This window comes from Nothobranchius furzeri, chromosome 7, assembly GCF_043380555.1.
Source record: "Nothobranchius furzeri strain GRZ-AD chromosome 7, NfurGRZ-RIMD1, whole genome shotgun sequence".
Taxonomy (NCBI): domain Eukaryota; kingdom Metazoa; phylum Chordata; class Actinopteri; order Cyprinodontiformes; family Nothobranchiidae; genus Nothobranchius; species Nothobranchius furzeri.
The window spans coordinates 74,473,309-74,498,669 of record NC_091747.1 but is presented as its reverse complement, the minus strand read 5'-3'; the positions used below and the strand labels follow the sequence as shown (position 1 = coordinate 74,498,669).

The following is a 25,361-nucleotide window of genomic DNA, read 5'->3' as shown; positions in this document are numbered from 1 at the left end:
CGAGGAGATCGACACAATCTGTTTATGACTAAACATTGGAACTAATTGTTTTTATTTCGAGGTAAGTATTTGTTGAGGGAGCAGCTTTATCGTTTCATATTTGCCTAAAGCAGGTTGTTTAATTTAGTTCTGTGTATTTATTAGATAATTAAACCCTGTTAATGTTCCATTTGCATTGTGATTTTAATATTCATCTCCCAGCTGTAGAAAAACCTATGAAAATAACACGTTTTTAATATCTTTTTCAGTTCTTTTTACACAATTACAATTTTATGTTCTATGACTTCCTGCTGAAATGATTTAATGTCTTCAACTATTGAAGTGACAAAATATTTCATATTTACAAACGTTCATACTCCCAAACCTTCGATTATACATCAGAACATCAGTAACATAAGTAACAGGCCTTTTAAACTTTTCGTATGTCCCACATTAAACACTGTGCGCACAGTGATACACACGATGTTTCTGTAAATAACTTTTCAAGATTTTTTTTTCAATGCTACTTGTAGTTTTCAGACAGACTGTATGGGGCTTAGTTTTTAATCTGAGAGAGCCGGGGTGTGGTTACCATGGTGACCCTAATGAGCCACTGGCAGCATTTATTTTAGAGATGCACTGATTCCGAATGTTTGGGGCTGATGCAAATTTCTGATTCTTGTACAGATGCAAATTTAAAAATCTAATAAAATAACCAGAATACAGAAAAGGTACTACATTACAATCATAGAAATGCCTAATAAATAGTTTATAGATGTTATTAATGTGCTTATTATGAATTTGGGCAGCAGTAGCTCAACAGGTTGAGCGGGTTGTCCAGTAATCGGAAGGTTGCAGGTTCGATCCCGGCTCCGGACAGAGAATTCTGCTGTTGTGTCCTTGGGCAAGGCATTTAACCCACCTTGCCTGCTGGTGGTGGTCGGAGGGACCGGTGGCGCCTGTGCTCGGCAGCCTCGCCTCTGTCAGTGCGCCCCAGGGCAGCTGTGGCTACATCGTAGCTCATCCCCACCAGTGTATGAATGTGTGTGTGAATGGATGAATGATACACTGTAGTGTAAAGCGCTTTGGAGTCCTTACTCTGAGAGGTGCTAAACAAGTGCGGGTCATTTATCATTTATTAAGGGTAAAAACAAACACTTTTTTTTGCCAATTGGTGAGCCGAATCTGTTGACCTATAAATGTTATTGAGTTGCAATATTAAAGCTGTTATGAATCTACAAACAAGCTAGGTTCTGAACACAAACACACGGTCACGGAATCCCCCTTGACGTTTACTTGGAATTGTCCCTTTAAAGGTATATTCCACCCCTGAGTGAAATTTAGTCTGCCGTATTTCCCAGGATAATCAGGATAAAGCATTTTGTGGCCAGCTCAGTCATTCTCCTTATCTGGCAGTATTTAATTTGCTTGAGCTTAGCATAAACAATGTAAGTGAATAATAACAGCTAGCATTTTGTGTGGAAAATGACTCAAAACCAAAGTTTTCTTGGTAAAGGCTAAATTACAGTTTGTTGTTTGTACTGTAGGGCTTGGTCCATTACAATAACTTTTGATAGTTTGTGGCAGTGATAAATTATAACAACCCTAGATGAAACAAATAGTTTAAAGATATTTGGCAAGAAACTGATCAGTTTTGTTTCTTTCTCGTCCTTAATGGTGTGAGCAACATAATGATATTTGGGTGACACTTGGGTGATCACCAAAACCAGAACCCTTCCTAGAGTTGGCCGTCTGGCCAAACTAAGGGTAGCCAGTCTGATTATAATGGTAGAGACAAAGGAATTCCTCAAGGTTCCTCTTTAGAGCCTTTTTTATTTTCAATTTTTTTTCAACGACCTTTCATTGAGCTGCTTAAACTGTGATATTCATCTCTATGCTGATGATACTAGTATCTATTGTGCTAAATTGAATATCACAGATATAGAAATTGTTCTACGACATGATTTTAATAGTATTCAGCAATAGTTATTGACTAATAAACTTATTTAAATAGCTCAAACTCGTATTCAATGCTGTTCCGTAGGAAAACTGAGTAACTCCAGAAATGATCTTAATTTGTCTCTGCTTGAACCAGTTGAAACATTTAAATACCTATTTGGTTGGATATTAATTTTTGTCTAAACACTTGTACCATCTATAATGAAGAAACTTAATTTCCATTCTAATTCATTATATCAATCAATCAATTAACTGTTTCACTTTCCATGTCAGGAAAACAATTATTTCTCAGTGGCTCTTACTAATCTTAGATTATAGCGACATTCTTTATCAAAACACCATTGCGACCTGTCTTCACTCCCTTGGTGTGGTTTTTAACAATGTGTCCATTTATTCTTCGCTGTCCCTGTAAGACACACCATTGTTTGATGTACGAACAGCCGTCTCGGCTCTCACTTTCAGCTAGACGCCAATATCACTAGCTACAAGTTCTTATATTCATCCATTATAATTTTCCGCTGTACCTAACATTTTGTACCTTTTTAGCTCATCTTGCAGGAAACAGTTTCCAGAGTAAGCAGATTAGTGGATAAATATTATAGGGATGTCCCGTTCCGATATCAATATTGGAAGTAATCCGATATCGGCCCAAAAACACTGTATCGGATTATATCGGACTGCATCAAAAATCTCTGATATAAGCAGTACGTTAAGGTTCACATTTTTGAAACCAATGGTTTAAAAAAAAATTGTCATTTTTTTCATACTTGCTGTTCTTGGCTCTTGTTCTCCTATTGAGTAATATCATTTGATCAAGCCTTTCATACATTCCACACTACAAAATAGGTAAAAGTGTGTATGGTTTGTGCCGATATCGTATCGGATTGATATCGGTATCGGCCAGTACTGAAGGCTGCAAAATCAGTATTGAATCGGAAGTGAAAACGTTGTGTCGGGACATCCTTAATATATACGCTTTTAATGTTAAAGCTCCCCAAACCTGGAACAGCCTCCTGCAGACATTAGTACTCTCAATTCTTTTTATACTTTCCGAAAGGCAATTCTAACCTATAATCAGAGTACTAGCTGTTGTAAATGCATTAATTTATTACTATTATCGTTTTTGTTAGTATACAAATTTGTTTTGAACATTTTGTTAGTGTTTATGGTGTTTATTTGTACAACAATGTACACAGGGCTTTCTTTGTGCTTTGCTGTAAAGTGACACTGGAGATCTAGGGGGGTAGGGTGAACTATGCGAGTTGGTCCAAGTGTGTGCGCGTGTGTGTGTGCGTGTGTGTGTGTGTGTGTGTGTGTGTTCTAATTACTATGATTGAGAACATATTTCTTGCTTTCATTGATTGCACATGGTTTTTGCTACCTTCTGTTGCTTTTCTTTGCTCTCTTTATCTTGTTTAAGAGGAGCCTCGTGAAAACGAGATGACACATCTCATGGAGTTAGTCCTCCTAAAATACATGTTAAATAAATAAATAAAATCCTGATACTGGAGTGACGTTGGGGTGATCACCCCTCTTCCCACAGCCAGCCGGCTATTTTGATGTAACGTTTTTGGGGGTGCACCATGTGATGCACTCTTGCCATTCGAGCTGCGTTATCGTCAGCGGGAGAATAATCATAAAGAACAAGTTCTACGGTGAAGAACATCTGCCACAATTACAGGTCCCGTAATGTTTTATTATTATGTCTAATTAAATGTCACAGAATAATTATTAACATATCTCTAAACTACTTATTACCCATTTATAAGGGAGCTTCATAAACACAACTCACAGAAATGATGATGATTCTGGAAGTGTTACTAGCATCGATTACCCCAATATGAGCAGGGAAGCTAAAGACAAAGTTTGATTTGTTTCAGTCACCGGGCAATAATGTTCATCTTTTACTTTTTATTTTCTCACACTTCTTATACTATTTATACATAAAAATTACAGGCATTTTTCGTAACTTGTATAATAAAATATCAAATTTCCACAAACATTCAGAAATGTTCTAGTCTTTAAAATAACTAGACGACGTTTACGATTGTTGTTTTTTTTTTTGTTTGTTTGTTTTTTGGCATTTTTCTGTAATTTAAATAATAAATCTAGCAGCTGTCTTGTGTGTTTCAAGGTTAAAGAAGAAACACCAAAACTCCATTATTACACCTCAAGTGTTTTAGACAATATGTCAAACAGAAACTCTGTATTTTTCCGTGACTTTTTGTCTGATTAACACACACCATCACCAAACTGAAGCTTCTCAGGTTTATTATCTGTTTATGTTGTAAACCTGTGAAATGCCCTGAATGCAAGCTACATATGGCAACACAATATTTACACCCAGCTTTAAAACTACAGGAGATACGGTAAATAAAAGCGAGTGATTCACTCGAGTGGCTAGTTTCATCCTCTCCACCCCGTTGTGGAATGCTCAACTCCCTGCAGACAGAGAAACCTGTTGTACACACACACACACACCCACACACACACAAACAGAGTTACAGGTGTTTGTCTGCTTGTGTGGTCAGAAATGGGAGTGGATTGATGAAGATATGAACCTCACCTCAGCTCCTACGTTTTAGTAGGCGATCGAGGAGCGAGGCTGTGTGGATGGGAGAGAGGATTTGGCAGCGCCATCGACCACAAACACACGAGTAAGTATGTTTGTAAAATGCATCAATTCCAAGGTGATCTCAGAGTAAAAGGCATCTAAGGGATGTTGAGTGAGGATCAAACCGGCTATTTGTGGCACTGAAGCGATTTTATTATTAAGTCAGCTCTTAATCCAGGCCTTTCTGCCCTGGCGTGCGTGGTCTCAGGGTGAACTTACAGCCCATCTTTGTGTGATCAGTTTGGTTGTTTGCATATCGGTCTAAATATAATACAAACGTCTTGGCAGTATGTAGCTCGACTGGATAGACGAGGTGTTTATCGAGAGGCGGCGTGCTGTTCCACTGAAGCGATTGTCTCCACACAGATGAACCTTTTGTTATCGCTCTGATGAGTAACGGTGATGATTTTTAAAATTGAGATGTGCCTACGTGACCGTCTAATCCAGGGGTGTCAAACTCACTTTAGCTCAGGGGCCACATTGAGGGAAATCTAGTCCCAAGTGGGCCGGACCGGTAAGTTAAAAACAACTTCAGATTGTTTCCTTTGTTTTAATACAATCAATATAAAACAAGGCTGGAGCCTGAGGACAGTGTATCCAAAATAGTACAAGTACAACACCTGAAGTGTACTTGAAAATTTGAGGAAAATAAATAAATGAATAAAACATTCCTTAGTGATTCAGAGCTTACAGATCACATGGCTAGATCAGTTTCATGCAGCACTTAAAGTATATTTGACTCACTTTACATCTTTTAGCTTTCACCAGAACATCAATATCAGAAGTCACATCCTGAGTGGCAGCCAACTTCAGGATGTGATTCAAGTTCTTGTGTGAGCCTTGAGCGCAGCTTTGTTTTATTTATACTCATTACAGAGAAAACTTGCCCACAAAGATATGTTTACTTTCACTCTACATTGTAAAGTATGAAAATAAAGTTTACACAACCATCTCGCGGGCCGGATTTAACCTGCTTGCGGGCCGGATCCGGCCCGCGGGCCGCATGTTTGACACCCCTGGTCTAATCTCTTGTTTCAGGTATGAGTGAATACTTGACCGAAATCACCTCAGACCTGAGGTTGGTGCTTTTGGGAAACATCGGGTGTGGGAAGACGTCCTCAGGTGACACTATCCTGGGCCAGGTGTCTCCCGTCTCCTCCGTGACTACGCGGAGCTGCACGCTGCGTCAGGGCTACAGTGATGGCAGGAGCGTCACCCTGGTGGAGGCCCCACGATGGTACTGGAATGGCTGTAAAATGGAAGACGGCGTCAGAAAGGAGACGGCGCAGGCGATGGCTCTGTTAGCGCCGGGCCCTCATGCGGTTCTGCTGCTGGTGCCTGTTAACCAGTTCACAGAGGTTTGATGTTTTCTGCTCCTTCTGGTATACTTCTTTCCTCGAGTATTAATTATGAAGAGAGTCCAGGTGGTAATTCTGGTCCTTTGTTCCCAGATGGAGGGGCGTGTGCCCGCAGAGCTGGAGGAGATGTTTGGGAAGGAGGTGATGGATCACACCCTGGTCCTGCTGACCTGTGGAGACTATCTAATGGGGAGAACAGGAGAGGTATTCACATCCACCTTTTGGTAGAACCTCCTGTTAGCTCGTTTCACCAAGTGCTTCCCTGAGACCATTTCCTCATCAATTAAGAAGCAAATTCTAACATCACAAATGCAAATTCCTTTCAACCAAAGTACTTTTCTACAGGAGTACCTGCAGAAAGAACACCCGGGCCTGAGGCAGATGATAGAGTGCTGTGGAGGGAGGTACCACATCTTCAATAATCGTCAGCAAAAGAACAGAGAGCAGGTCCATGAGCTGCTGCAGAAGGTAAACACTCCAAATGGTTAACCCAACTTTGACTGAGCCAGTCAGCTGTGGGGAATGCTTGCGATGCTTCCCGGCTCTGCTAGTTCACATGGTGAAGCTCACGCCCAGCTTCACCCATGAATTGTTTGGAAACTGATGATCCTTTAAATACCAAGTGCAGAAGTTCTATTGTTGTTTACTGCTCTGTTAGTAAATAACAACATTTAGGTGATAATTATGGTCTTTCCTCATAGAAACGTTCTGCTGAAGCATTTGTCTTTGTCTTGAATTCATGCCAACATTATTTAAATGATTTTATCTTTGTGATCATTACACAAGAGCCTGTCTTCATTCAGGTTCTGCACAAACCGCTTAGACTGGATTTTCTGCCCCCTCTGCTCCTGCGTGTAATTACCTGTTTAATATCTAAAACCACTCGGTGGCCTGGTGGCTGCCCTGAGACTGGGAGGTCGTGGGTTCAGTTCCACGGTCAGGTCATACCAAAGACTTTAAAAATGGGACCCAGTGCCATCCTGCTTGACACTCTGCATTAAGGAGTTGGATTGGGGAGATGAACCATCAAATAGTTCCAGAGCGCGGCCACTTCTGCAGCTCGCCGAGGTTTGATGCTGCTCGCCTTTCCCAGAGTCGGGCTCTGAGCCTCATGTGCCACCTTCCTGAGTGGCTGATATGCGGTAGTTAAGGGAGACCAGGCTACCCTCAAACTGAAACACTGTCCCGCGCTGCTGACAGTTTTCAGTTTAATATTTAAATCTTACATAAACTGTTTGTGAGGAGAAAGCAGTGACTGTCAATCCAGCAAGGAGGCGGGACTTAACGCATGTCTGGAGCACAAACCACAACAATATAAGGAAACGACAGAGACACCGGGGAGGTAATACAGATGAGTAGGTGGCGAAAACTCTGTTTCATATAGACTGAAGACATTTACTGGTGGTTTAAGCTTTTCTGGGCAACTCTGACGGTCTGTTTGATCTTTCTCAGTAATTCTTCCCAGTCTGACAGTAACATTTTGAAAGGAGTCCACTGATCTCAGGCTCAGGGGGAGAGAGGTCCAGAGTCTGGGGGCCACAGCAGCAGATGATCTGTCACCTTTGGTCTTTAGCCTGGTGCTGCACGACCAGTAGGCTTTGATCACTGGACCTCAGGGACCTGCTGGGGGTGTAGGGACTAAGAAGATCACCAATGGTAGATGGTGCTCGTCCATGTAAGGCCCTATAGACCAGAACCAGGATCTTGAAATGAACCCTGAAGTTGACTGGCAGCCAGTGAAGCTGGAGGAGAAGCGGGGTGATGTGGGTGTGTTTGAAGGACTTGGTCAGAAGCCGAGCACAGGCATTCTGAACCACCTGTAGACGGTTCAGGGAGGTTCTGCTCAGACACGTGAAAAGAGAGTTACAGTAGTCTAAGCGTGAGGTGATGAAGGTGTGGAGAACTGTCTCAAGTTCAGAGCGAGACAGAATGGGACTCAGCTTACCAATGTTCCTGAGATGGAAGAAGGAAGAGCAAAAATGAGAACTAACTTAGGAATCCAGGGTGAGAGCTGGGTCAAAGGTCACACCAAGATTCCCGACAGAAGGTTTGGTGGGATAAGAAAGCTGACCAAGAGAGTCTCTGACTTTGGGAACCAGCTTGTCTGGGGCACAGATGAGGATCTCAGTCTTATCTTAATTCAGCTGTAGAAAGCTCCCAGCCATCCAGGTTTTGATGGAGTCTAAGCAGGTGTGTAACAGCTGCAGCTTAGACATCTCATGGGGCTTAAAGGAGATGTACATGAAACAACGCCAAACCAAAGAACGTTTCAGAGCGAAAATGGCTATTTTGTTGCTAATTTCCAGGAAATATCTAGAAGAAAGTTCTACAGAAAGTAGCTAAGGGTCCTCAGAAATGTAGCTAGGTTCGTCACTAGGCATTGGGAACAGCGACAAAATCGCTGAGTTGGCACTGCCTCTCTCTCTGCTGCTAAAGCTACTGATAGCAAATGCTACGGGCGATGCCTGAGCGTGAACGCGCATGAAGCAGCCTGCTCGACCCGAGCATCTCTCTTTTTCTGTGATTTTACAGAAAAACAGGCAATCACAGTAAAAATGCCAGGGCTCATTCTACAGGACCAGGGCATTGCAGGAGAATGTATGAAGAAGAAATTTATGTCTATACATGTTTTGACTATCAAACTTCCTTAGAGTCTCTTTAACAAATGTGGTAATGAAATTGTGTTAAAATGTACGAAACTGGAACTAATCTTGCCTGTAGGGGCAGCTGAGTGCTCAGCCCCCTCAAACTTCTGATGCTAGAATCGCCCCTGGGTTTGTTTAGCTTTCAGTAAAGTTGCCCTTTGATGTGCAGCACATTGGGGCGTTTTTAAGGGTTTTCCCCATTCTGATATCAGGTAGCTCTTTTATTATTTTTTCATATTGTAGATGAGTTAGGGCTTCTCGCTTATAGTGGAAGATCTCAATCCCGATATTTGTGGTCAGAATTAAAAACAAGACAATTTATCTTATGGGCCATTCCCATCTGTACCGGGTCGGCCCGGGCCGGGTAGCCCCAGCCTGGCCCGGTTGATTCCACACATCCTTGCCTTAAGCCCATGTGGGCTGATTCTACCCACCAATCAGAGGCTTGCTCTAATGGAAGGTGTGAATTTGCTGTCAGCAGTGGGTGTGTTGGCCCTGGTCGGCCTGAAGCAGACCCCCTCGAGAAGAGGGCTGAGAATGAGCCTTGGTTGGCCCGGAAAAATACCAGGCCACCCAGATATGTAAACAACCTACGCTACCCGGCCCGGGCCGACCCGGTACAGATGGGAATCGCCCATAAATACTCATTCGATTTGGGAAAGCTGTCCAGAGTTCACATTTTAAAGAGAATGCCAGCAGGTGGCGGAGTTGTGCTGTTTAGTTGGCGATAAAACTACTTTTAATATAGAATCAACTACAACTATTCTAAGACCGTTTAGGCCTATTCAGGGTTTAAAAAATATTTTTTTTTATAACATCCAGAAAGTGTAAAAAACTGATATATTGAACATGTCTCTTTCTTTGACTGATGAGCACCATGACTGCTATAAAAGCAAATGAGACCTGCTACTGAAGTCTGAATGTCCAAACAGGTTGTCAGTGCAAACAAATGTTCTTTTCCAGAAGCTTTGATTCTTAGGAAAAGAACAACATGGAAAAATTTCTCCAGAAGTGACGCGGCAGAACGTATGGAGGTCATGACTTAAAATAGTATACAAACACTCTGCCAGTGTGTTTTGGCCTCATTCTGTCACTTTCACCTACTCTAACCTGTGAACACAGGAAGCATGTAAGTTTAGTCTTCAGGTGAGACAAAAGTGAGCGTCATGCAGAAGACTTGAGAGGAATGTGACAGAAAAACCATTTGCTGCTTAGCCCTAAGGTGAGGTATGCTTGCCTGATGGGGGTGAGGATTGAGGACAGGGGTCAGGCACTGGTTGTAAACAAGCACTTCCAGCCCACTGATCATAACAACATTGAGTGAGGCAGTTTAGGCCATGTGTTTTCTTTGATTCTTTCAGTCAACAGCTTTGCTCTTTTCTTGACAGGTGGACAAGATGGTGCAGAAAAATGGACCATACAGCCTGAGATCACCCCAGGAGAAGGATCTGGATAAACGGGTGAAAGAACGAAAGCGGGAGCTGATGGAAAGTTACCAAGCTCAAAAGGAGGAGAGAAGAAAGACAGTTTCATCACAGAGCACTTCCAGCACAGACCACCTTTACAAAGAAGACAAGTCCATGGGCCTCCTGGAGAGGAGGGAGAGGTGGTGGAAAGAGCCAGATGAGATAGAAGGAAGACTAGAGGAGATAAAGTCCAATGGGCTTCATGCAGCTCCGGTACCTGAGCAGAAGACTCAGTCAGAACCACAAGATGAGTTCACTAGGACACCCAGTTTCAGACTGAATGCAGGTAAACTTAGGCTCTAAACCCGGTGTTTACCTCACCTCTTCTATCAAGTTTAGAGTAAACAACACAGGAAGTTATGATAAAACTTACACAGCAACCTGAATCATCTGATTTCTCCGGTGATAAAAAGCGGAGTTTCCTCGTTTTTCCTCTAGATGGAGCTCTACTCGCACAAATGTCTGAGGAAAAATCCACACCAAAGATGGTCTCTACTCGTAAGTTTCCAGAGTTTTCCATCCTACTCCTCCCTCTCATAACGATCCTTTAGAATTATTAATGAAATCTAGGTGAAGTTTCCTCGTCGCCTCTGACATGTACCTGCTGATTTCAGTTTACCACAGGATCAACAGCTTTGACGAGGGGACGCCCGAGACTCCCCCCTCGTCTCCCCATTCACCCGTCTTCTTCCCCTCTCCCTCGCTGTTGTCCTCATCACCCCCTTCAACCCCCTCATACTCCTCCTCCTCCTCCTCTCTGCCCTCATCCTCTCCGGAGCTTCGCCTGGTATTGCTCGGGCGAGCCGGATCAGGAAAAAGTGCAGCAGGAAACCTGATTCTTGGGCAGGAGGTGTTCGAGTCCCACTCGGACAGCTTCACAGCCATCACTCAGAAGTGTGAGAAGAAGAAGGCGGTGGTTGAAGGAAAAAAGGTTCGTGTTGATTTAAAAGCTGCTTTGAGCATATTTACGTCTCTAGAAGATATTAACAAAAATGTCTCTTTCTTTGCCGTCTTTGTGTTTGTTGTGATCAAATATGTGTCACTCGGCTCATCTTCTCACGTTTGTTCCTCGCCTACAGGTGGCGGTAGTGGACACCCCTGATTGGTTCAATTCAGAGCAGACTCCAGATGAAGTCCAAGCTCAGGTCTTCTCCTGCGTTGCTCTGTCCAGCCCCGGCCCTCATGCCTTCCTCTTGTGCGTCCCCGTGGACCAGTCGGCCAAGACGGAGCTGCAGGCCGTCTCGGCCCTGGAGAAGGTTTTTGGCCCAGAATCGGTCCAGAGGCACACTCTGGTCCTCTTCACGTACGCAGATCGACTGAAGGCCAGCGGGAAAGCAGAAAACGTGGAGGAGTACATTGCCAGTGAGCGGAGCGATTTGTTAAAACTTGTCGAAAAATGTGGAGACAAGTTTCACATTCTGGAGAAGGGAGAAGGTTGGAGGGAGAAGAAGACTGTGGCAGAGCTGTTGGAGAAGGTGGAGCAGATGGTGAAGGCAGCTGGAGGACAGTGTTATTCTTGCCCTGCTTTTCAGGAGGCTGAGGACAAAGTGAGACAGAGGCAGCTGCAGCTTGTGAGGGAAAGAAGGAGCAATAGGCCAGAGACGATCCAAGCAGGATACGGTGGACAGTTCCACTCAGAGAGGCAGCTTCTGCCTCTGGTAGAGGAGGACGTGAGGGAAGATGAGATTGATGGAGTGCGGGACGAGGCAGAGATGAGCGTGAGCAAAATGAGCATCGAGAGCCTCCCTCCTGTCAGGTCTTCCTCCTTGTCTCCTTCTCTGCTCCGTTCTGTCATGGAGAAAATGGAGTTGACCGCCAAGACACTTCCTCAGCTGTTGGCCGATGGCTCGGTCTGGGTTGGAGAGGGAGCAAAGACGATGAAAAATAGTCCCATATGGGGAACAGTTGGCACTGGTGCCCAGAATGTCCAGAAGCTAGTGGTTGACAGCTCTGTGTGGGGCAAGGTGGGAGCCACTATGGACCAAGTGTCCAAAGCAGTAGGAGATAGGGTTCCCCAGGTGGTGGTGGATGGTTCCTCATGGGTGGGTTCTGGAGCTACAGCAGTGGCATCAAGCCCAGTGTGGGAGATTGTCAGCTCTGGCGCTAAAACTGGAGCTAAACTGGTGGCAGATGGTTCAGTGATGGTTAGATCTGGAATTGGTGCCGGTGCAAAGAGGATGGCACAGAGTCCGGTGTGGGGCAAGATGGGTTCTGGGGCAAAAACAGGCGCCAAAATGGTGACAGATAGTTCAGTATGGGAGAAAATCTGCACCAGTGCTGAGCAGGCACCCAAAGTGGTGATTGGGGCTGCCATTCTGGGTCTGTTGCTTGGTGTGGTTTTAGCTGGGGTGATTGGTGGGGTTGTCGGGACAGCTGCCGGTTCTGCTGTAGCTGAGGTGGGCAGACGTAAATTCAGCAAGAGAACCACACCAGAGGAGGCTACAAATGTTGAGACGGCAGTGGAAAGCCGCACGGACGCGCTGGTGAAGGGAGCTAAGAGCTGTAAAAGTGACTAAAGGACAAGAGACCAAGGTTTAGTGAGACTTTATGTTTGATCACATTCAGCTCAGGTGTCCGGACTATCTCTGTAAACATGTATAAATACAATCTGCTGCTGGAATCATCCCAACTCGGATCATCTGTTTATAAAACCTTTGTATAAATCATCCATCTCCTGTCTCGCTGCTTATTTCTGAAATTATATTGAAAATGCAGATTTGTTAGCAGTAATCTGGAGTTTTATTTGTATGCTCCTCCAAATGTAAGTCGAGGTTATTTAATGAGTGAAACTTGTAAAAATAAACAATGTTGTTTCTGTTCCTCATTAAAGGCCGGCTTTATGAAACCACTGGGTGTTAGTCTGCTCTTGGTGTTTCACAACTTCACTATAAATTAGTGTCGCAAGTCTTCTAAGAAGCTTTCCACTCTTACACCCTGACTTTGCTTTTGGGATTGTCGTTATTAAAGCAGCCTCGTCGGTTTACTGGACGTGTGTCAAACAGATTAGTCTAGATGACGGATGAACTTGATTTTTTTTTATTTTTTTTTTGGTCTGGTGCGGAGGCACCAACATTATCTCTGAGCCTCAGGTTGTGAGTGTGACCCAGTTTGGCCTCCTGTATCAGGAGGAGAAAGGCGGAACACCCCAGCTGTCACAGTCACGGCTTTAGGATGTCAGTTTCTCCAACTTTTAGTAACTATTAGTGACAAATTATTGTTTTTATTGTCTCTGGATTCTTAAGATACTGAAATGGAACCCCTACACCAAAGAAGTGTCCCGCTTCCCCCTCCTACTGGTTGAGAGTGGAATTACAATTCTCGTAAACAACTCTACTGCAGCTAACAACAAGCTAATGGTAACATGAGCCAACTGATACTAAAAAAGACATGACTTGGACAAAAGTATTATGACTTACAACTCCAGTAGCAACAAAGCCAGGTCACCATCAGTATGTGATTTTGTAGCCTCCTTTAGCTCACCCAGGCTAGTGTAGGCTGCTCCGACGTTCACTCTGGTTTTAGCTTTTTGCTGCTACTCCAAAGACACTATTACTTTTACTTTCAAGCTCTGCTGTGATGCCAACTGACGAAGAAAACTACTTTTTCTTGCTAGCTGCTAGCCTTCATGTTAGCTACCAGCACAGTAAACAGCTATTTAACATTGAGCAGGTAGACCTTCCACTAGTGTTCCTACCACAAAACCGTTAACCCTCTGGAGTCAATCCACACTCCGGCGCTGGTTGTATTACTCCCATTATTACGCAACCAGGAAACCACTTATCATTATTACAGCTTGTTTTGACAAAGGGGCTTAAAACTAAATAAAAGTTGATTTAACATGGTTCTCCAAGTAAAAGTAAGACATTTAAGGTCAATAATTCATGCCAAGATAAAGGTCACATTCGATCTGTGGTAGACGCAGAGCAAAATTCTGCTAACGGAGTTGTCTGTCGGCTCTCGCCGCTTTTCACCGTAAGCTAGGACTCTGGAGTCAGGAAGAAAAACAAGACCAAGCTCATCCTACAGGCTGACATAAGAACCAGATCACTCAATCACCAAATGATGCGTAAATAGTTGCTAGGTGCAGGAAGGGAAAACTTTCTGCTTCAGGGAGTGTGCTCGATGCTGCCTCCAGGTGGACAAAGTCAGAATGGACACCCACTGGATTTGTAAAGCCTCCAATGTTCCCCTGTGGGTTATTTTGAGGCTTGGCACACATAACTGTGGCTTTTTGGTCATGACACCTTTCTTGTAAATATATGAATATTGTGTAAATGTAAATATATGCATTTAATTTTGTGGCTTGCTAAATCTGATCCTGTCTCCTGCTGGACATTTAGCAGAGGGAGACAAAGTGTGGAACTCCATTTTCAGCATATCAGCCATTTTACATGAAAAACAACCGAGGCGTGCCTGGCATTTTTATGCAAAAAAAAAAACTTGCATTTAACAGTTGTTTGCTAAATTTGACCTTTTTTGTGTTTTACCCACACCCTATAGTTTTAGTCTGAGTGCTGAAAATGGTTCGTTACAAATGTTTGTGGTTTTCACTGCAATAAATATGTAATTTTTTCTACTCTGATTTAATTTTTTTTTTACTTTCAGGTTCAGTGTGCTAATACAGTATGACGAAATGAAGGCATTACTCTAAATAGGCGAGGTTGTGCTCAAAAGAATGATACCAAACAAGGCATAAACAATAAAATATTGAGTGAGATATAAAGGTGAACACTAAAACTTGTCAAAACGGCTATTTATATCACCGACTCCAGAGGATTAAGTACAGCCTCTGGTCAGCAGAGGACGACAGACTGGTGAACAATATAAAGTAACTGAAGTTTATGGCTCAAGAAGCACTGAAACCAGTTTGAAAACAATAGCTTAACATGTTAAAAACTCGTGTTGCTTTAAATTCTGCTTAAAAAACATTGACTAACACTGCTAATAGTTCTTTAAAATGAAATCCTTACTGCTGTGTCAGAGCAAAAAGCAGCAGGAAGTGTGTGTGCGTGTGCGTGTGTGTGTGTGTGTGTGTGTGTGTGTGTGTGTGTGTGTGTGTGTGTGTGTGTGTGTGTGTGTGTGTTGGGGGCAGCTTGGCACATCAGAGTGGGCAGCAGTGTTGTGAAAGCAGCTCTTCCTGTTGTGTGATCCTGAAACTGGGTGCACGACTGTTCCCAGAGCATTCTGATGGCTTTTTTTTTTTGTTTAACCCGCCCACTCCACCTCTTCTTCCATGTGTTGTTTGCAACACACCCGAGCACCTCCAGCACCCCTCCTCCAGGAAGCTGTGGGCCATCAATGAGGCAGCGCTAACTGTAGCGGTTTCCTGGACTCTTGAGCCATCTAGCCCGCAGGTTTTCACTTTCCTCCACCTCGCTCCACCGTCCCTAACCACATCCATCCTGACCTTCCTCTCACTCAACCGCACACCCAAACTGTTGCTGTCGTAAATCTTTGGTTACGTCTGCATGAAACCCATCAGGTCGTCCACACCTACAGAACGCATACAGAAACACCTCCGGCGTTTCACAGATCTCGTACAATTCTCGCGTCTTAAATTCGACCCTTCAGTTAAAGCCATGAGAATCATCTCTGTCCTAAATGTCCAAGTAGGTATCAGTAAATGTCACGAAGAGTTCGTAACAAATGGACACACAATTTGAATATTCAAATCTAAAAAGGAGAATTTCCATTTTTAATGCTCTCCATCAACTTCTCAATTCTGACTTTTTAGTAGTTGTGTCAAGCCTGAGGTTCAAATCCACTCTAAGGATCCACAGTGTTCCCCGATCTGTGAGCACCAAACATTTGGATGTGTTGAGTAATCGTGCTGATGGCGAGCGCTGTTTGGAGCTCAGGAAGAGGATGTTAAATGAGGAAGAGCAAGCTCCACTGCTGTCTGGTTCGTGCGCGTCAGGGTTGGAGCTTCAGGCCCGCTTCTCAACAAACGGACGTTAAATATGAACGTATGCTTCTCCTCACTTGTGCACGTGGCTCCGTGTTTACCTCTGATGATGGTTTAATCTGCATGATTTAAAGTTTCTCATTTCAACGTTCTTGATATGTTACACACGTGTTTGACGGTTTATGCCGTGGACCCTGAGTTTAACACATCGTTGTGACCTAATTTGGATGTAAAGCAAAAGAACGGCTACTTGTTTCATGCCTCGGTGCCTCAAAGCGCATTCTGATGTTTTATTAAAGCGTAAAGTTGAACACTTATTATTGTCACACAGCTGAAAACCACATAATCTCTCTCATTCATGCTGTCTGGGAGCTGACTCTTCCGTTCATCTCCTACGGTCATTGTTTGTCTTTTTTTTTGTCACCGCTCATCATTTGTGGCGGCCATTATCCCTATCTGACCCTTGACCTTTACCATAATACCATGGGTCACCAGAGAGGTCTTAGCCCCAAAGCTCTCCTCACTGTCCGTGTCTCCGTAGCAGCTTGACGTTGCTGGAGAATTAGCCGAAGCGATGACAGAGTCAGTTGAGTCTCTGTGGGTTGTTGCCACGGCAATGGGGCGGGATGCTGCAGGTGGTGTGTTACACTGAAAAACAGTCTTCTGTCTGCTGCCGTCCGGCCCTGCCGCGGTGCTCCCGTCCCCAGCGTCCTCCCCCCCAGAGTCCCTGCTCTTGTCCTGGGCCTGGTCTTTGAGCATGTTGACCAGGAAGTTGATGTACTTGACAGCCAGACGCAGGATCTCATTCTTGCTCAGCTTCTTGTCGGGCGGGTGTGTGGGGATTAGTTTCCTCAGTTCAGAAAAAGCCCCGTTCACGTTCTGCTGCCGCCAGCGCTCTCGGCTGTTGGTGAAGACACGCCGGGCCAGTTTCTGAGGCGGACCTGCTGAAACACGTAAACGGAGTAAATACACCCGAATACCATCAAATTCAATTGGATTATCATGTCAGAGTGGGACCACCGTGTTGATGCATGCACATGCATTATTACAGGATCGTGTAGCACTCATTATTTGTGGTGCATGCACAACGCAGCAGTTAGAACTATGATTTAATTCTGTTTCAGTCACCTAAACTAGATATTCCTATCCATTTCCCTCTTCCAAACAGGTTTTTGCGTTCTTCAGCTTCTTATTCAATTCAAATGTGACAATAAAACAATCATTTTCAGAAATATTTCTTGTAGTGTTCACTCGTGCTGCAGAAACAAACAGCAAAATCAATATAAACTCACCTTCACTGATCTCCATCTCAAAATGTGACGACGGCCTCCTCTTGATGCGGCTGCTGTTGATGACGCTGTAGCTTCCTCCTGAGGGTCCCAGGTAGGAGCTGGAGATTAGAAACCAGAATGACATGGTAAAAATTAACACTTTCACCAAAAGTCAGGAGGGATATTTGGAGTAAACCCTGAGGAGAGATGTGGAACAAATGCCGGTGAACGCATGCATGTTAACTTCAAAAGAGATGCTGAAATAAATACTTTCATGTTGTCACTGGGACGGACAAGAGATCAGTCAGTTTTGCAAAATTGTTGCATTTTAAAATGTGTTCAAAAGTTGTTGTAGCTAAAGCAACTGCAACTGCATCGCTATGATGTGTGCTGTGATTGTGCACTGGATGTAAAATATCAAATTTGTGGAGTTCTGTGCATCCGACAGCAGCTGTTCCCAGCTGCCCCCCTTTAATGTTGGTCTAGAGCTGGGACGTAATTTTGGGGGGGGACGGGTGGGACATGTCCCCCCCCACTTTTTCAAAAGGCAGTTTTGGTCCCCTGCACTTTTTTCCGTCCAAAAACGCTCCATTAAATGGATTTGGTTGAGCACTAGGACCGAAACGGAAACCGGTTTACTATTAGACCCGCCCAAAAGCTAATCTATTGGCTCTGCTGATACTTGCTAACGTATTATTGGCTGTTGCTGCTGTCACTCAAGTTGTAAACAGTCAGAACGTGCTCACGTTGTTTTGCTAGTTTGGAGCCGCTAGGGAACACCGGTACTGAGTCACATCGTCAACTAGACGCTGTGTAATATCAGAGCTCAGCTCAGCTTCCATTACATAACATTTGAATAAGTGTTCATTTGTGAGTGTTTGGTAGTTATGCACAGCCAGGCGGCAGCATGTCAAGAAAACGAAAAGTGGATATAAGAGACTTCTTTCAAAGTCTAAACGTAAGTTGGAACATGTGACACCCCTGCATTAAGCTCAGACTCACCTCCTCCTTCACAAACATACTCAAAACTAACTTTTACAAACTCATCTCCTCCACATAACTGACTCCTCAGACACAATTTATTCGTATTATTATAATAATTATTTTTTTTTATTATTACTATTATCATCATAATTATTATTACTAGTAGTAGTAGAAGTGTAACTTCAAAACTTTTATCATTTAACTTTATTGTAAACTTATCTATTGCAATGTATATTTTCACATTAAAAAGCTCTGAAAAATGAACAGTATCATCATCGTCAACAGATTTTTTTAAGCTTAATGTCAAAGATGTACACTTTTCATTAGATTTATCTTATTTTTTCCATTTATTTTTTGTGTGTTGAAATGCAACAACTGTTTAAACACTTTTAAGGGGAAAAACATATTTAATATGTTTTTATACACTCAAATGTTAGGGTGATGATCATGTGTAAAACATTAGTTCAGCATGTCCTCTAACACAGCAAATGAAATAACGGCCAGATCTCAGGAGGACCGTTTATGTATAAATAATTTTTATACTTTTGACTAGGCCTGGGAATGTAACAAATTTTGCTGGACGATATTTTGTCCAACAAATTGTTGATGATAAGCGATATCATTGTCAACATTATCTAGACCAAAATAACCACTAATATAATGTTAATATATCATAATAATGCAAGTACACCCTTTAAAATGCAACAAATAAACCTTCATTTAACATTGAAATGTCCAGAACCAGAACTTCTAAATGAATAAAAATAACAAACAAAAATTGAATAAAAAAATAATCTCACTCCCTGTTAGAAAATGTTGCACCAAAAACAATAAAAAAGACCCAAAACAATAAATACAATGGCCTATCCATTGTCAACAGCCAAAACTGCACTTCAATAATGATAATAAATAAAAATAATAATAGAGTTGTACATTTTTTAACTTTGATATATATATATATATAGAGGATGGAAAAATTATTGAGATGGGCACGTGACGTGTCAAGGGGTCTTTACATAACACCCCCCACCCCAAATCCGCACAAGCCTGCTGTGTCCCCCCCACTTCTGAAATCAAAATTTCGTCCCTGGTCTAGAGCCAGTGGTGCCCCCCGGGGAGTGGCCAAGGGGGGCCATGGCCATTCCCTGAAAATGTCTGCCCCCCTCCTGAGGGAAGACCTCCGTCTTTAAAGGGACACTAGGCAGTTCTGCTTGTTTTTAGTACCCCCTAGTGTCCATTTGTGAAGGTAAAACCAAAACCTTTACCAAAATCTTCTCGTTGTGCGTTTGTCTAACACCTTAATCTAACAGCTGAAATGTCTCTTAGTGTTCCTAAGTGTCTAGAACTAAATTAAACAAATCAGCTGGGTTCATGAACTTAAACATGCAGGAAATGTGCTGAAGCCAGACAGCAGTGCCAGGTAAGTCAGCTCAGTTTTTTCTAAGTCCCAACAGACCAGACCGGCAACTGTGATGTTGCAAGTGCGATATTCTGGCCACAGGGGGTGATAGGGAGCCTAAGTCACTTCCGCATCATGGGTCCCCAGCATCGACATACATATATGGACAATGGGTTTCCATAGGCTCCAATAATAAGTTTTTGTACTAAAATGGGAGGTGGCCACCACCGCCATTTTGACCGTGTCACAGGTTCCGTCAAGCCCAGACAATTCCATAAAAGGGAAGAGAGGCGGAGCTGAGGGTGGGGCTGTAAGGCAGGGATCAACTGACGACACCCGATCGAACTAGCTACAAGCTAACCTGAAGCTAACCCAAAGCTAATGAGGAGGTGGGAGCTAAGCTAACCGAGGTAGCAACCTAGCTACAACCGGAGTTAACTGTGCACAACACCAGAGCTTCTGAGTCAGAGATACGCCGGGCTGACCGCTGGGTAAAACCGGGTGGAACACAGAGGTCTCCGAGACCTCCACAAGCCGGCAGCCGCACAGCAGACAAGCGCCGCTGCGATCTGAGATGTGCAGAGCTGACGCTGGGGAGAACCGGGTGGAAAGGTTTCCATCCCAGAGCTCCACAAGCCGGCAGCCCGCGCAGCAGACAGAAGCCGCGATCAGACAGAGATGCGCCGAGGTGGAGAACCGGGTGGAAAACAAAGCCAGATGTTTTAAGCCTTTATTGTTATAATTGTGACGATGTTGGCTTACAGCTGATGAAAACCCCACATTCAGAGTCTCAGACAATAAGAATATTGTGAAAAAGTTCACTATTCCAGACTCAAAGTGTTTCATTCTAATCAGCTATTGAATCCAGAACACCTGCAAATGGTTTCTGAGCCTTTAGATCAGGGGTGTCAAACATGCGGCCCGCGGGCCGGATCCGGTCTGCAAGCAGGTTAAATCTGGCCCGCGAGATGGTTGTGTAAACTTTATTTTCATACTTTACAATGTAGAGTGAAAAAAAACTTATCTTTGTGAGCAAGTTCTCTGTAATGAGTATAAATAAAACAAAGCTGCGCTCAAGGCTCACACAAGAACTTGAATCACATCCTGAAGTTGGCCGCCACTCAGGATGTGACTTCTGATGTTGATGTGCTGGTGAAAGCTAAAAGATGTAAAGTAAAATGAGTCAAATATACTTTAAGTGCTGCATGAAACTGATCTTGCCATGTGATCTGTAAGCTCTTTAAATCACTAAGGAATGTTTTTTCATTTATTGATTTTTTTTTTTTCAAATTTTCAAGTACACTTCAGGTGTTGTACTTGTACCACACTGTCCTCAGGCTCCAGCCTTGTTTTATATTGATTGTATTAAAACAAAGAAAACAATCTGAAGTTTTTTTTTTTATTTACCGGTCCGGCCCACTTGGGACTAGATTTCCCTCAATGTGGCCCCTGAGCTAAAATGAGTTTGACACCCCTGCTTTAGATGGTCTCTCAGTCCAAGCTGGATTACTGACATAAATGGACTTTGTACCATGTTTCCATGTTTGCAGTTTCACCTGTAAATAAATAAATTATCATTTAAAAAACATAAATATACGTTTCTGGCCAAACGCTCCCAGAGCTACCATAAGAACCAATTTGTTGCGCTGTCCTAAAAATGTCACTGGTCCCATCTGGCCACCCAAATGAAACTCTTCTGGGGCACCACTGTCTCGAACCGCCAATGATTCCTAATTCTCTGCAAACAAATGTTACAGGAGACTGTGTGTGTGTGTGTGTGTGTGTGTGTGTGTGTGTGTGTGTGTGTGTGTGTGTGTGTGTGTGTGTGTGTGTGTGTGTGTGTGTGTGTGTGTGTCAGACCTCTCTGCTGTCTCAGCTCAGGAGAAGAAAGAACACGGTTTTGTTCAAAGACCTCCATAACAGATGGGGACGCCATGAATGAATCTGCTTTAAAATGTTCTGCTCCTCTACACAAGGGGATGCTTTTCATTACATCCTGTGTTTAAAAATAGTTCTCCGTGGAACGGAAAATAAAAGAACGATCGGGGCGGCTTTGATGAAGACGGCAGGTTGATTCTGTTTTAATGAGGACAAAGAGGAAGTCCCAACATCCTGGAGCTCCTCAGTTTGATTCAGTAAGAAAGAGAGAATGCATTGTGTTGAAACGAAAGTTCTCCGTGATATTTTGCCCTCAACACACCTTCGCCGGTCTGTGTTGAGTAAATGAGAGCAGGAGAAACAGAAACTTGGCTTCGGCTTTGACACATCTAAGATTTCAGGAAGTTAAAGTTGTGGTTGGTGTTTAGGTCGACTGGCAGTCCGGAGGGTGAAAACGGCCGAAGTTCACTACGATTTGAGGGACACTTTGAGTTTTGTGTTTCAGAGAAAGAGGCAGGTGAGCTTATCGCCACGGTAACAGGCTCCTCACTTCTTTCAGACACCCAGAGCATCTACCAGCCCCTGCTCACCTGGCTGTCTCATTTAAACAATCCAATCGATGACTTCCAGGATTATCCTCTCATTCCATGTTTTTTCCATTATTCACTCATTCATCATCACACAATGCTAATCCTAACACAGATAATCTGGTTTTAATGATCCTGTTATAGTCTGCACATTAATTCATCAAAGTTATCAAAACAACAGGATTCTGTTTGGAATATTAATGATTTAACAGTTATTTACTGTAACTGTATTCATCAGGAACATTACATCTGAGGGATATTTTCATAACTCAGCCCAACGTTGCTACTTTTCACCTTTTCTGTACGACTAGCGGTGACGCTAAACGTTGCATTAATACTGACTCAGAAAATTTTATTTTAACTCAGCCTCACTGTGCTGCCATCAAACCTTTTGTTTCTTATGAATGTACGTCTTTACCCTCCAGCTGTCCTATCGGGTGACCCCTCCAGGACGGGATGGTTCATCCCTTGGGTCCACATGGCAAAAAGCAAAGAAATAACAAAGACTACTCTGAACCGAGGGCCTGCTGCAGCCGGATTCACCTAGAAATAGAGAAAGGCAAGCTAAAGTCACAACAGCGCACAGTTTTCATTGGATCCCACCGGACCCTTTAAATGCTCACGAGAGGTCTCGCCACATCTGGATTAGTGGAGAAACTGGGAAAGGAATGCAGGAGAGCTGACTTTCTGCTCCAGTAGTTGCCATGGTGATATAAGGCATCAGCACGCCACCGATGATGATGAAGATGGTCTGAGAAAACCGAAATCTGAACGTAAAATTCAGATTTTCCCTCTCAACCACTCAGAGTTCAGGAAGAGACCCAGAGTTAGCTCCGCCTCCTCTCGGGGACACCTTCTGACAGTTTCATGTTTCTCTAGGTAACTTTGAGGTTTCGCGTCTTTAGTTGTGCTTCAGCTCTGAGTGTTTTAAAGCAAGCCGGGACTGGAAGGGTTAGGGTTTGTAGAATGGCTTCCTGTCGTTTGCTGAATCAGAGCCGTCTGAAACAGGAGAGCTAAAGTGGCCTGACTGTATTTGATTATTTATTTTTACTCCATTTTATCACAAAGTTTTAACCTCCTGAGATTTTCCTCTCTTCTGTTAGCAAACATAGAAAGTTCAAAGTTCAATTAAAAAAACTTTAAAATCATTCAAATAAAAACTTTTGAACGGGATGAAGAGTTATCGTGCAGGAAACCAACCTCCTAGTGGAGATGTGGACATTTATTTTCACAAACACTCGACACAATCAGTCTCACCTGGTGAGGAAGGGGTGTGCGGGCAGGTACTGCTGAGCCAATAGGAGCCCGGAGGAAGCAGCTGATGGACCTTCAGGTAATCCTGCAGCTCCTGCTCCGACCACGGAGAGAGAGCTCGGCTGGCTGCGCCGGATCTCCCCCAAGGCTCCGTGGATGAGGTTAGGAATTGGGTGGAGGGCGGTCAGAGGGGTGGAGGTGAGTGGCAAATGAGGCTTGCTGTGACCGAGGCTGATGACCGGAATGTAAGGAGGAAGAGGTGAAGAAGATGACGATAGAGGGGCAGCTGCGGCAGAGGCTGGAGGTGGCAGAGGGCATGGGGAAGTCTTGGCTGGCGCAGGGAGGAGTGGAGGTGGAGAGGAAAGACCTGGTGATCCATCTGTCCGAGGAGCACAGCTGGAGGGGAATTTTAATTCTCGGAGTCCCTCCACCTCCTCCTCCTCCTCCTGCTCAGTCTCCACGATGACAGGATCAGGTGCATCAGCTGGACCAGCTTGGTGACTGGTTACCACCGTTGTGAGGATGATGGGAGGCTGAGCTGAACTGGTCATGTTTGTCTGCTGCGTTTTCCTCGTTTCATCAGTGGGATGAGAGCTTTTCTTATCGTCCGAGGATGCCGAGGCCAGGTTTTGAGGAGGACTGTGCTGCCGTGTGGATGCACAGGAGGGTGAGGAAGCAGGAGAGGACGAGGAGGATGAGGAGGTGGGGCGAGGAAGGTCAGGTGGTGAAGCGAGTGGAGCAGAGTGCTTCAGCTTCTCCATCATGATGGTGATTTTAGTGAACAGCTGTTTAACATTGTCCCCTGCTTTAAACTGAAGATCTCATGTCCACCACACAAGTGACATCTCTTCCTGCACTCAGCTCTTCCTTCTATCGTGAAACTTTGATCATCTTAAATCCATCAGCTGTTCTTAAGACAGATTTGTGTCCGTTTTTACGTCCCACTCAAGACCAAAACTACATTGTTGTTTCAGGTGTCCTCAGAGGACACCTGGTGTCCTCGCTTTGCTGACAATTCAAGTGTCGTCAGCTTTTAAACGGAAGGTTTTGTTCTGAGCTGTCCACTCAGACGTCTCCGTCGTGCTTCAGTCCAGGTTCGGTTTGGATGTCTGTGTTTTCCTACAGATCATCCTGAGTGCTGGCCTTTAGTTCTGAATGAGCCCCTGGTGACAGCTCCTGAGTCCGTGTGTGTGTGTGTGTGCGCGCGCGCACGCGCCCTGAGGATGTGACTCAAAGTTCTTGCAGGGCTAAAAGCCCTTCAGATCCGTGATGACTGGACTGGATTCAAAGAGCCTGTTGAACCAAAGAAAGATTAAAAAAAACTCTCGAATCACAAAATCGTTCTTTTCAACAGAAAATTGTAAAAAAATGAAATTAAAATAAATTGTGCCTGAAAGCGTTTCAGCCTTTTCTCAAACACAAAGCTATTCCTTTGAGGGTTTTTCATATAATTTAAAATTAGAGCACAGTAAAAAATAACCACCTCACCACTGATCGGACTGGCAGTGAGAAATTCACGCCTCTACTTTTATTGTATTTTATTTTTCCACTGAGCAATGCAAAGCGTTTACTCTCTCGGGTTTTGCAATCGCAGTTGTTCCTGTTTTGTTCTTTTTGGCTTGTCATGACTTTACTTTGAACAGTTCCTCCTTTCTCACTGATGTCTAGAGACGACGCTCACAGCGGCTTGTGATCGGTGTAAAATCTACATTTTATGTAGTGGAAATGTTAGTGAAAAAAGCACAAAGGCAGGTTTATGTAATTTTTTGGCTGTTTTTAAGAAGAAGAAAAAACGTTTATACACATTTTATCATGTTATTGTTGTAATTCAACCAGAAATTATTTACTGTGACTTTATTTTCTAGAATATTTTGTTTTTGTTGTTTATGCATTTTAATTTAGAAGAGTGGCTGGGCTCTCCCTTAGAGATAGGGTGAGAAAATCGTTCATTCGGGAGGGGCTCGGAGTAGACCCGCTGCTCCTCCACATCGAGAGGAGCCAGTTGAGGTGGCTCGAGCATCTGGTCAGGATGTTTCCTGGACGCCTCCCTGGTGAGGTTTTC

General features: G+C 43.7%; 2 protein-coding genes across 3 annotated transcripts; one reads left to right on the top strand and one right to left on the bottom strand.

Annotated features, from left to right (window-relative positions):
- Nucleotides 1-4,468: 4,468 nt before the first annotated feature.
- On the top strand, nt 4,469-12,869 carry LOC107382236 (GTPase IMAP family member 8). Its single transcript, XM_015954296.3, has 8 exons — nt 4,469-4,595; nt 5,591-5,910; nt 6,004-6,114; nt 6,256-6,378; nt 9,944-10,307; nt 10,460-10,519; nt 10,636-10,952; nt 11,101-12,869. Exons 2-8 carry the CDS (start codon nt 5,593-5,595, stop codon nt 12,535-12,537), a joined length of 2,730 nt encoding a protein of 909 aa, XP_015809782.3. The 5' UTR covers nt 4,469-4,595; nt 5,591-5,592; the 3' UTR covers nt 12,538-12,869.
- A 3,307-nt stretch (nt 12,870-16,176) lies between these two features.
- On the bottom strand, nt 16,177-24,219 carry lyl1 (LYL1 basic helix-loop-helix family member). Of its 2 annotated transcripts, none has more exons than XM_070553738.1 (3): nt 23,303-24,219; nt 17,219-17,316; nt 16,177-16,870 (listed from the first exon to the last, which is right to left on the bottom strand). In XM_070553738.1, the coding sequence occupies exons 1-3, from the start codon at nt 24,061-24,063 to the stop codon at nt 16,347-16,349; spliced, it is 1,383 nt and encodes a 460-aa protein (XP_070409839.1). In that variant the 5' UTR covers nt 24,064-24,219; the 3' UTR covers nt 16,177-16,346. The 2 variants fall into 2 exon arrangements, with proteins under 2 accessions (XP_070409839.1, XP_070409840.1); XM_070553739.1 differs by having other exon boundaries at nt 16,177-16,867.
- Nucleotides 24,220-25,361: the final 1,142 nt, after the last annotated feature.